This window comes from Neodiprion lecontei, chromosome 4 (assembly GCF_021901455.1).
Source record: "Neodiprion lecontei isolate iyNeoLeco1 chromosome 4, iyNeoLeco1.1, whole genome shotgun sequence".
NCBI lineage: Eukaryota > Metazoa > Arthropoda > Insecta > Hymenoptera > Diprionidae > Neodiprion > Neodiprion lecontei.
In genome coordinates this window covers 11,675,168-11,688,079 of record NC_060263.1, presented here as the reverse complement: position 1 = coordinate 11,688,079, position 12,912 = coordinate 11,675,168, and the positions used below count along the sequence as shown (strand labels likewise).

The 12,912-nt window shown below is 39.7% G+C and overlaps 1 protein-coding gene across 1 annotated transcript; it reads left to right on the top strand.

Annotated features, from left to right (window-relative positions):
- Positions 1-2,285: 2,285 nt before the first annotated feature.
- Positions 2,286-3,192, top strand: LOC124293970. The gene is made up of 2 exons (XM_046737122.1): positions 2,286-2,772; positions 2,920-3,192. The coding sequence occupies exons 1-2, from the start codon at positions 2,400-2,402 to the stop codon at positions 3,129-3,131; spliced, it is 585 nt and encodes a 194-aa protein (XP_046593078.1). The 5' UTR covers positions 2,286-2,399; the 3' UTR covers positions 3,132-3,192.
- Positions 3,193-12,912: the final 9,720 nt, after the last annotated feature.

Here is a 12,912-nt window from a genome sequence, read left to right as displayed (position 1 = left end):
GCAGTCCCGAAACACACAGTAGACGCGCGGCCGACCGGGCTACGAGACCCGGTCGGCGATGGGTGGCGCACGTCCGAGCCGAGATTTTGTATCGAAGCTCCCTGGTTGATCCTGCCAGTAGTCATATGCTTGTCTCAAAGATTAAGCCATGCATGTCTCAGTGCAAGCCAAATTAAGGTGAAACCGCGAATGGCTCATTAAATCAGTTATGGTTTCTTAGATCGTTCACACATTTACTTGGATAACTGTGGTAATTCTAGAGCTAATACATGCGAACAGAGTTCCGACCAGAGATGGAAGGAATGCTTTTATTAGATTAAAACCAATCGGCGGCGGGTACGTCCCGTCCGCCGTTTACCTTGGTGACTCTGAATAACTTTGGGCTGATCGCACGGTCTCGTACCGGCGACGCTTCTTTCAAATGTCTGCCTCATCAACTGTCGATGGTAGGCTCTGCGCCTACCATGGTTGTAACGGGTAACGGGGAATCAGGGTTCGATTCCGGAGAGGGAGCCTGAGAAACGGCTACCACATCCAAGGAAGGCAGCAGGCGCGCAAATCTTCCGATGCCAAATCCGCGAGGAGGTCACGAAAAATAATGATACGTGCTCATCCGAGGCACCGCAATCGGAATGAGTACACTTCGAATCCTTCCACCAGGATCCACCGGAGGGCAAGTCTGGTGCCAGCAGCTGCGGTGATTTTACCTCCGATAGCGTATACTGAAGCTGTTGCGGTTGAAAAGCTCGAAGGTGAATCTGTGTTCCACGCTGTCGGTTTACCACTCGCGTTATCGAACTGGCATGATTGTGGGACATACGACCACTGGGCTCAGCCCTTCGTGGCGGCTCAACTAATATCCTATGGCGATACATTTCACTGAGTGTCGAGGTGGGTAGCTACATTCACTCTTAACAAATCAGAGTGCTTAAAGCAGGCTATTTTTGCGTATATACTGTATGCATGGAATAATGGAATACGACCTTGTTGCTATTTTGTTGGTTTTCGGAACCCCGAGGTTGTGATTGATAGGGACAGATAGCGGCATTCATATTGCGACGTCAGAGTCGAAATTCATGGATCGTCACATGACGGACAGAAGCCAAAGCAAAAATGTTTTTTTTTAGTCAAGAATAAGAGTGAGATTTCCAAAGGCGATCAGATACCTTCCTAGTCCTAACCATAGACGATGCCAGCTGACGATTCGTTGAAGTTTCTCCGATGACTCGGCGAGCAGTTTTAGGGAAACCAAAGCCTTTGGGATTTTGGGGGAAGTATGGTTGCAAAGCAGAAACCTAGAGGAATTGACGAAAGTGCACCACCAGGAGTGAAGCCTGCGGCTTAATTTGACTCAACATGGAAAACATCACCAGGTCCGGACACCGGAAATATGGTCAGATTGAGAGCTTTCTTTTGATTCGGTGGGCGGTGGTGCATGGCCGTTCTTACCTGGTGGATTGATTTTTCTGGATGATTTTGCCAACTGACGAGACTCTAGCTTGCTGAACAGGCGTAATTTCCGGTATATACAAGGCCCCCGGCCTCGATTGAGCGGTTTTCACTACCTGCGTACAAATGAATCTTCTTGAAGGGAAAGGCGGCTTCTACCGCACGAGATTGCGCAATAACAGATCTGTGATGCCCTCAGATGTTCTGGGACGCACGCGCACTACACTGAAGGAATCAGCATGTCTTCCCTGGCTGAAGTCCTGGGTAACCCGGTGAACCTCCTTCGTTCTAGGGATTCGGGCTTGCAGTGATTTCCCAGGAACAAGGAATTCCCAGTGAGCGCGAGTCAGTAACTCACGTTCATTAGGTCCCTGCCCTTTGTACACACTTTCTGTCGCTACTACCGATCATATGATTTCAGGAGGTCTCCGAACCGGTACGCGGCAATATCTCGGCATTGCCTATGTTGCCGGAATGATGTCTAAACTTTATTATTCAGGGGAGGTGAAAGTCGTAACAAGGTTTCCGTAGGTGAACCTGCGAACGGATCATTTAGGCATAACTGCAGACCGAACGGCTCCAAAAGTTAATCCACTTGCTGTATTTTTCAATAATTGCAATGCAAAAATAAAATCAGTCGCAGGGTCTCAATTGATTCAATCTTATGTATTGATGCATATATGTTTATTATAAATGACTGATCTGCTATTCAAGGACGAGAAAAGTAATGTTCTGCATACGCGATTTCCCGAATCTAGCGTCAACTTTTGGTCTAGTACAGTTCACCTACACTCGCCCATGACTACATCGATAGGCGCACACAATGAACAACGCGCGGAGACCGCTCGTGGCAACACCGCAGCGTCGGCCGCCACGGACTCGCTGGTACCGTGTGTATACCAGAGACCGTTGTGCGTACTGTGATTTTTCTACGAAACAAAAGTGTGGTTATGTTGAAGGTGAATACAGAAAATTCGGTACGGTATAAAGGGAAACCGAAAAAAACGTCAGTGAATGCTGGTAGATTGAAGCTCATTGAGCGGAATAAAGAAAAGCCAGATGTGGCACGTATCGAGAAGCCAACGACCATCCTCCGTGGCATGCGATTGATCGATCCCAATGAAGTCAACAAAAACATGATATGCAGCAATTGTAGAAAACAATTGGCATTTAATCATATCGTGGAAGAAAAAACAACGGGCTTCCACCACATTTGGACTATGAAATGTGATACTTGCTTCACGCTAACGAAATGCCACTCAAGCAAGTCACACTTCAACGACGGTCATCTTTATTATGACGCCAACACTGCAGCTGTACTTGGTATGTTATTATGCAACTATTATGTGCTCTTCGATATTTTCTCCTCATAACTAATCGATTTTGCATACATAAAGTGAATATCTTCAATTTTGTCATTGGAAATGAGAATCTAATCTCAAAACCTAACCACGAACTGCGAATTCACAGGTGCCGTTCACTCCGGAGCAGGATGCAATGCACTGAGGAAAATTGCAATGCGCATAGATATGCCGGTCTTGAGTCAGGAAACATACAAGCGCTATGAACGTGAAATCGGTTCACTCATCGAAGAAGCTGCCAAGGACAGTTGCCAAGGTGCAGCAGCGGAGGAACAAAACTTAGTCGTAGAGCATATCGATACGCTGCGTGATAAATTGTGAGCTTTCTGTCATTGTGACAGAACATTTCATTCTCTTGAATGGCATAACTAAGATTGTTTTCATGAAAAGGATATTGGTGGAATTATTGCACAACAAACAAGGATATTGCAGTATTATCATAAAATAATAGTTTCGTATAAAATTTGAGTTTTATCGTACCTGAATTCGTACTATCCATGTCAAGAATCTATTGATAATTTTTCTTACTCAATTGCATGTAAGTCAACAACGTTGGCATTAAATTAATAAGTGGTTGTAAGCACCTCGCAGCATGAATTGTACATACAAATATACCGTTAGATTTCAATGGTTAATTCCATGGTGAAGTTTGCACCGTTGAAACGCAACGGAATTCTGTTTTTTTTTGAGCCGACCTCGAGATTCTCATTCAATATTTGGCCAGGACAATGAAACGATTTGTTTTCAAGATCCAACGACAAATCGGTAGGAGAATTTTCATGGTTTTTGAAATTGAACGAACGATTAAAAAAAAAACGTATTTTCCGTTGAACCTCAACTTTTTAAGCTTCAGTGTCATAATTCCAACAATGTCGTATTCGTAAATGAATACATTAGTTTGGTGATTTGAAACAGAGATCTGTATAAAAAAAATTTTATTCACACACCAAACGTTATAATAGACAAATGAATATAATATTGAATAATTATATGAATAAAAAAATATACAGCCATTACACCAAACCTCGAACCCCTCAATCTCTAATATAGTATGAAATGTACAAGACCAATACAAAAATAATCAAATATAACACAAACAGAATAAAAAAACTCGAAAGGTGGAAAATGCATTGTGATTGGTTTTTTTTTGTTATTCAAAATTTTTAGGCCTCAGGAAATGACAGACGAAATTTACCCCCTCGCAGACTTCATGCGGCCTAGGACCGACGATACCGATCGACTAGATTTTGACAACGCCCTGAGTCATGTCATAAATATAATTGTATCGTATGACATGGGATGGAGTAAGCGTGGCAACGGACGCAGCTACGATAGTCTGAACGGGTACGGCGCAATAATCGGGCTTCTCAGCAATAGAATATTAGATTTCGCAACGCGCAATCGTAAATGCAAAAAATGCGATCTAGGATATCCAAAAGTAGATCATGACTGTCGGCAAAATTATGATGGCAGCGCCAAGGCCATGGAAGCGTCTGTTGAAGCTCAATTAGTCAATCGCAGCAGTATTCTCAAGGAGGCAGGGCTCGACATTCGAGTTGTCATCGGGGATGAAGACTGTTCAACGATATCAGCAATACGCCGAGAGAGATCTCAGCACATTTTCAAGCTGGCCGATTCCAATCATCTGACGACAAATTTCTCCAACGAGTTATATGCACTGCGTTCTCGTTTCTCTGAACTCGGAGGAAAAAATGTCATTGAGCATATAAAAACTTGTTTTGCGTATTGTTGCGCGCAGAACGAAGGAAACACCGCCGATCTTGCAGCTGCATTGCGTGAATTGCCTGATCATTTTTTTGATAACCACGAAAATTGTGGAATATGGTGCGCACGTAGTTCCGAAAAAAATGGCTAACATCGAGTGCAATTGAAAAATAGTCAATTATATGAGCAATTGATGAAACTGCTGAAGAAATATGCAGATAATGCTTCGAAATTTGCAGCACGCGCGTTCAGCCAAACTAACGAGAGTGTGAACTCAATGATGGCTCGAAAAGCACGTAAGTGCGACTGTTTTTCTTTGAGCGAATCGTGCGATTATCGCTATGCAGCTTGCGTTTGTTCTCTGAATAAAGGTGAAAAATATGTGTGTGATGTGAGAAAAAACGCACAAATGACACCGGGTGTCTTCACATCAGAATTGGCGAAAAGAAGCGATGCCATACGAAAAGCTAGATCGACCTGAGAGAAATTGCCCGCTGCAAAAGCTAGACGGAAGCAATTGCGCGTAGACAGGTAAAATTCACGAAAAAAACGTGAAACAGCAGAAGGAGTGCAATATCAGTCAGGTTGTGGTTTAGAGTTTGACACAGACATCGCTTGTACAAATTACTCTGATCCGTCCGAAAACAAACTTTTAAAATTAATTCCCGACAACTACGAAGTAATATATTTTGACCTCGAAACTTCTGGATTGTCTCACTCTTCAGACATACTGCAAATTGCAGCTAAGTCTCAGAGTTTCAGATTTTGCTCATATGTAAATCCAACGCAAGTAGTAGACGCGAGAGCATCTGCAATTACTGGGTTGAACAATGCGGCAGGAGAATTGCATTTACATGGTCAAAGAGCTGATTCAATTCCCATTAAAGATGCGCTGGTTGCTTTTTATGAATTCTTAAAACTATTTAAAAAACCTTTCCTACTTGCTGCTCACAATGCCACATTTTATGCAACACGTTTAGTCCTTGCTGCCAACGGTCATTCGATGACTGAAGACTTCCAATTAGTTGTCGTTGGCTTTCCAGATACGTTGCCATTATTGAAAAAAATTTATCTCGAGCGAAAGGGACCAGGAATGTTCAAGCTAGAGAAATTAGCTGAAGATATTCTAAATTTAAAGACCAACACACGTTTTCACGATGCATTATATGACGTAGAAATACTGGAACAACTCAGCGTTGTTGCTATTGACATTGCCAGTTTCTTTACAACATGTGAACGATTCATTGAAAGATTGAATAATTGCATACATAACATAAAAGTTGCGATGGCATTGCCTTATTTGGAGCCGTTAAAAAATGTTATATCGGCAGGAATGCTCAAAAAAATGGCCAGCGCTGGCATTACGTACGACACACTGAAAGACGTTCAAAAAACTAGTGGAAAAAATGGAGTCGTTAATTTATTATCAAAACGAATAATCAATAAGAAGCCTCTAGTCACCGATAGTAAAAGAATATTACTGGCTCTTACTGATTTTCTTGCAAAGAACGTTAGTTAGCGTAAATTGATTTACGCGAACAAGTGATAAGCTGTAATATGCTTGTGATAGTTTGTTACATTTGTAAGACGAAAGATCTATGCCGTTATAAAGATTTTCTTCACTTTTGGATTTTGTTATTCACTGCATAATTTACTTTTCTACTCTACGTTGAATATAAATCTGTGTAACAAAACATGATGTCAAATAAAAATGACTGAGAATGAACGGATGTGATTAATTATTTCTCTCAGTGAAAAATTGTCCGTTTTTATGTATATTTTCATCGAATCTAATGAGTGAATATATATAGCAGGGTACATATAAATACATTGGGGATAGCAGTGGGCAAAGTCTCGAATAGATGTAGTAGTGTACATGTATACACACCGCGCGCAGTCGCAGAGTGAATACGAAAATGTACACGTATATACACCCGACACAGTCTCACTGCAACGTTGCCGCGACGCTCCCCTCTCGACCGTCGTGCCAGAAATTTCGTGATGAATGTTGAACTTTGTGTGCGTTTATCAAAAAGTCCTATGAGTGAAAAAGTTTGAATGCAAGACAAAAAAAATTCTGATTTTTTGCTCTGTCAAATGTTAGTTTTCCATCAGATTAGCGCGGCTCAGTTAGTTGTGACAAGAAAAATCGTGTGCGTTTTATTGGCCTGGAATGGGGAAGACGTGTTACCAGTACTGACTTTAACCGTGATTTTCTCGTTAATCTATGAGACAATCGTGTTGAAAATTTGTAGAGATATCAACCACTACTCGAATTAGGAGTAGAAGAAATTTTAGCTCGCTTACGCGGGATCAAGTTTACCGTAGTAATACCTCTAAGGAATGCTCTCTCTAATCATCGGAGACCCAAGACTTATAACTCTATACTCGACAGCTTTGAAGGAGCCTGTTTCCGTTGACGTTGGTTTATCCTGTCTCTAACGGGACTGACTTTGCTCGCTCGTCCCGCACCCCTTGGAGCGTCGAGCAGCAAGCGAGGTTTTTGCTGAATTTACAACTTTGAAACAAAGGCTTGCCTCGCGACGTTCATTCCTGAAGCGCGTGATCCCCCGCTCGCCTCATCCCGGTGTTGATTACCACGGGATCTGGCGGGTGCGGAGATGCTAACGTTGCTGACGGTAAATTACGCCATTGCGCTTTGGTCGTACCATGAAACGTTTTGTAGCATGAATATATTATATGAATTTAGAGCTACACTTCCTCGTCTCTTCTAAAAGCGGTATTAATCATTATTGACGTTGGTATACACACGTGCGGCGTTCGTGATACAAATACCCTTGGAAAATCTCGTTCAACTGCGATCATCGCGGCTACTTTGTTTGGATCTTGCCCCCCTTTTCGCGATCTTCGGTTACGTGGTGAAACGTCAGCGGCCACATTTTCATATCTGACATCCAGTTTCGGCCAATAATCGGCGGACCTTCGTTTCGCACGACATACAATATTTGATTCGATGTCACGCTCTTTCGCTCAATTGTTACATCGATATATCCAACCGCCGCAATCGGTTTTTTGTCATCTTCGCGAAGTTCTCCTTTGGCGGTGTTTAACCTAACGCTAGAAATTTTTTTTTTGTATTTTCCGACTGAGATCGCGAAGATCGGCGCACTCGAATCAACTTCCATTTTCAACAATTCTTCATTTACTTCAATCGTTTCTATATGCGGTGCGGTCCTATTTTGTTCGTTGTTGCTTCCTCTTTCATCATATACATGTATATACCCATACCATCCTCGACCTCGGGACAATGATCGCTCGTGAAACGCTGTTCTTCGTTTGACGTTTCGTCCGCAGTTATCTGTTCGCTGTCTATAAAGTTTTGGTTTGCCGCAGGTGATCGATATCTGTTTCTCGCACACGTCTTGTAAATTTAACCTTGTTTACCACACTCGCTACAATATTTATTTCGTAGGCTACACTGGTAACTTCGGTGTCTCTTTCCCCCACGACAGTAACACTCTTCGCTTACTGGGTTCGACGCTGCTTGCGCGTTGCTGCTCGGTGCCCGCTGTTGGAGATTTCCTCTTCCTCTCGTCGTTCCTCGTCCTTGGCCGAAGCCGCTTGCTCCACGTCCACGATGCCACGGTGTGTTGTAGCCTCTCTGTTGTCGCCTCTTGTTGACATGCCATATAGCGTTCACACTTGAAGCCTCGGTCGCCTCTTGTTTTGAAGTTTGCGGTGGTAACAATGACTCCGCTTTCGCGTCGGCCAGTTTGACGGTTTCTGCTAACTGGACCGACTGTTCCCACTCCAAATCTGGGGATTGTAATAATTTATAACGCACGGTTCTCAACCTCATTCCAGATATCAGTTGATCTTTCAATTGATTCTTTAACTCTACCGCTGAGAAATTACATTTTTGTACTAACATTTGAAGTGCTTTTACAAATTCATCGATAGACTCATCCTCCTTCTGCCTTCTTTCGCGGAACGTCAACCTTGCGAGATGTATGTTTTCTTTGGGTGCGTACAACTTTTCCAATTTTGTCTTCAGGGTCTCGTAGGGCATCGTTAAAGGTTTCGCAGAGGTTACCGCTGCCTTGAGTTCTCCGTAGACCTCCGCAGTAAATCGTGTTATCAGCAATACTGACTTTTTCACTTCGGTAACATCGTTTAAGATGATAAAAGCCTCCAATTGGTCCTCGAATGTTTTCCATTTTGCCCCCTTTTTGAATGGTTCTATAATCTTGGCGTTGAATTGAGCCATCCCCGGTTCTTCTCGCACCGCCTCGTCCGTCCTTGTTTTACCGGTCCTCTCCTTCCGCGACTACGCATTGCTTCCACTAAGAGTTTCCGCACAGAGTCTAATTTCGCTCCCGTTGGCAACTCGACCTCGAATCGTGAAAAAATCACCAATAGTTCGTCTTTGGAGTACGTTTGAATCCAGGCGGCTTGTCCCGATTTGAATTTTTTTTCCTTTCCAATCTCTGCCCACTTCGCGAGCTCTTTATCAGCGTTTATATCGTCTCCGAATCTTCTCACTCCCTCCACCATTCCTTTGATTTATTTGAATGTGTAATTTGTTTGAATCCCATTCTCGTCGCCACTGCTGAGAGCCCATTAATTGAGGGAACTGGCGAGGTAGCACTGAATACACGGAACACTTTGGAGGAGCCCACTGTTTATTTTCGTGTCGGCGGTACGAGCTCACAAGCTGGACTCCTCACCTCGACACCCGAATAACTCGGGTACCCTGTACCTTGCAGTGGGGATACTTTCAAGAATTGTTTCAAAAATATTGTCGCAAGAATTATAGAGTGACTCTTTGAGATGTAGTTTACTCTGTTTGAAATATTTCAGAAATATTTTTATTGAATGTTTTATGAAACGTTTCAGATATATTTGAAAAAAAGATTGATGCAAGTTGAAAAGTCTACGTCAAGAACTTGCAAAAGATTTCTTGAAATGTTTTAAAAATATTTATAATTTTTCTTATAAAATTTGAAATGAAACATCTCAAAAAATGTTTTTAAAATAATGTAGCAAGGATTCTACACCAATGTTCAAAATCATGTGATCTTCCTGAAAATTTGCAGAAAGGTTTCTCAAAATTGAGTTTGTTAAAACTTTCGAAATGACTTGAAGAAGTTACAGAATAAGTAAATAATTCATACAAAAATTTATTATACCTTAATAAACGCTTTCATTACAACAATATTATATTTTCAAATTAACATTTCACATTCTTCTGATTTTCTTTTCAATTCACTTTCTAATCAATCTTCCACATAACTCGGGAACATTTGGTATTTATTACTAAAGATTTTCAAAATTTTTCGATCAGGTTCAAGTAATCCAATATTTGTACTTGTTAATTAAGTTATAGCATCATAAATAAACATTATTCTTTCGCATAACATTCGAAGAACTGTTAACTACGTTTTAAAAATAATCTACGAAGTAATAAAAGAAAAACATTTTTTGTCATTCTAACCTACAGACAGGTACGCGCTGAAAATCTCCAAGTAGTTATCACAAACATTTTTAATTACGTCTAATGATCAGGCTTGATTGTCACGTTCATTTTCAGAATTAGTTATGCTAGAATACCAAAATACCTAAGGACGATTTTTTCACATTTTTCTTATAATTTACCACAGCTAACATTCTATTAACAGTGTCCACTGGGTTATAAAAAAATGACAATAAAATAATTTACGATGAAATGTAAGAAATTATCAATGATCGGCTCAATGCGCCAGTAGTATATGGTCTAAAAAATTGTAATTTTGTAAAAAAAAAATAATCAAAATCAACTCGAAAATTACGCCACATCACTAGAGAACATGCATAATTATAATAATCAATAATCTTTGCTCTCTTTTATTGAAACTAATTCTTACTTCAACTTCAAATTGAATTATCTGAATGTTGTACTATAATAATGGAACAAACCTATTCATTATTATAATGTCATGATAAACTATGAAAAATATGTGAATTTATATTTTGATCAGTCACTTTGGGTTAAATGGACGGCAATCAGTATACCGGGACAATCTCTAGAAACTATACAGTCAAAGCGCATGCCACTCCGAGTTTCAACCGTCAAATTCCGTTTCTGGCGGCGACGTAGTTCATACAAATTTTTGAGGTTATAATCTCGAACAGTCGAGGTAGTGACTCGGAAAGTTGATTCTTCAAATAACGGTCGAAACTTGATGCTAATGCTCTTTGAAAATTGGTTTTATTCGACTGGAATGAGAAATCTGTTTAATTGTTGGGTGCTTAGAAGAAATGCAGTAGGTAGGTGGGAACGCTTTATTTGATCGCTTCTATTATTTTTTACGTTAAAAATAACAATGAAATTTTTTTCTCTCAACAGGTGATACGGCCAAAATAATTACATCTCCAATATTCACTGTTATCTGCCTATTCAATCTATCACACGTACAAAGATCATCGCCACTTTCAAGCAACTAAGCAACTTTCTCACTCTCTTTTTATTACAGGCGGTAATATTGAATTTTGTCATTTTCGAAAATGAGACATTAAACCGAGAGTTCAAGAAATTCAAATATCTCACTATCTGTAACAAAACTGTGAATCTTTTTTTCTCGAAAATAGTTCAACAACCTTTACAAATAGTCGATAGTCAATGTATTTTTTCCGATCAATAAATTATTGCTACTACTATTAAAAATTTTCCAATGATTATCAGAGCTTATTCCGCAAATTTTCAATGATGTTCGACTAAATGAATAAAGGGATGAATAAGAATTCTCGACCTCGTATGTAATCTATTATAGAATCTTGGTGATCGGTCAATTGAGTAAACGTATTTTTAGTTAACGTTTCGACCCGGATATGGGCCCTCCTCAGAACGATTTATTTTTTTAACTGTCAAGGACAACAAAAAGATTTTTTATAAAATAAATAATAGTACTAGAAGTAATCAGACTTAGATATTGTAGATGTAATACTCTTAGAGCTATTATATATTATTGATTAGTAAGAACCTTTTGATTAATTGACATAAGAATGTCTTTAAGTGTTATTTACCTTTTTTTTGAATTAAGTAAGTGGACTAAGATGTAGTCGAATTCACAATTACAATTGGTGGAGACAGTGTTCTTTTGAGTGACGGTAGTCAATGTCAATCTTCAAGTTATTTTACATGTGGAAGTTAATAGTTGGAAGTCATTAATTAAGAAGATTAAAGAACTATGTTTCTTCACAGTCAGTATGTCATTGTGTTAAAAGGTTTTTAATGAAGGTCTTTTTAGCAATAAAATTAATTCGCAAGTGTCAAAGAAGTGGAGGTAGGCTCTTTATAATTAAGTTCCACATGTCTAACGAAAAATTGTTGGTTGAACCGATTGAGTCAACAGGTGAATAACGACTGATGGAAGAAAACAAGTATAATCCAGAGTGAAGGTGAACCTATTATAAACAATTATACAGAAAAACAATAAATATTTTGTGAGAAAAGTTATGTAGAAAGGACGGAGTAATGGGGACAAAAAAATTATTTTTGTATGTAGTTAAGGTTAAACAATATTTGTTGTGTGGGCGGAGATTAGAGGTTTGTAAATATCACTTAAATGTTCAACATCTTGTCTAAGAATAACAGAATTGGTGTGACCTACAATGTTGCACATTTCTAGTAACAGTCTTCTATAATAATTGTGTTCTAAACGAAGGATGTTTGTGTTGTCGTAATTAAAAGTGTGTTGTTTATCGATACTATGTTTCGTTAGTGCTGTGTGACGTTCTTCAATCTCATGTACATTGCGTTGGTGTTCCCTAATTCTGGTGTTGAGATGTCGACCAGTTTGACCTATGTAAACTTGATTGCAATCATTGCATGGTATTTTATACACAACATTAGATCGTTTACCCATGGGGATCTTGTCTTTTCCTGTATCAGAAACTAGTTGTAAATCTTTTGAATTTTTTCCAACAAACTTGACATTATGTTTGACGAATAGGCGGTTAAGTGACTCAAAGAGACCAGATTAATATGGGATGGGGATATATGTAGTAGCAGGTCTATTGTTATCTTCAGCGGGAGCAGAGTCAATATTATTGTCAGGTAAGTTGTTGATGTAGGTGCGTCTCTTATTAATATGTTGGTGTAATAGGCCATGAGGGTAATCATTCCGTCTTAGTATATTGTATCTGAGCGACAGGTTTTTTTCCTGGAACTCTGTTCTAGCAAGTTTGATAGCTCGGTCAACTAGGTTAATGATGGTGCCTATTTTGTAGGACAAAGGATGGTGAGAATTAAAATTCAGGTATCTTTGTGACCAGGTTTTTTTGTGAAACCAATCTGTTTTGATATTATTATTGTTGTGTATCAACAATACATCTAAGAAACTGATGGCGTTATTTTCTTCTGTTTCGATAGTAAATT

Excerpts from the sequence above, each read along its gene's own strand:
- LOC124293970 (XM_046737122.1), top strand. The coding sequence starts at position 2,400 with ATGTTGAAGGTGAATACAGAAAATTCGGTACGGTATAAAGGGAAACCG. Across the intron at positions 2,773-2,919 it reads CAACACTGCAGCTGTACTTG|GTGCCGTTCACTCCGGAGCA; the intron begins GTATGTTATTAT and ends GCGAATTCACAG.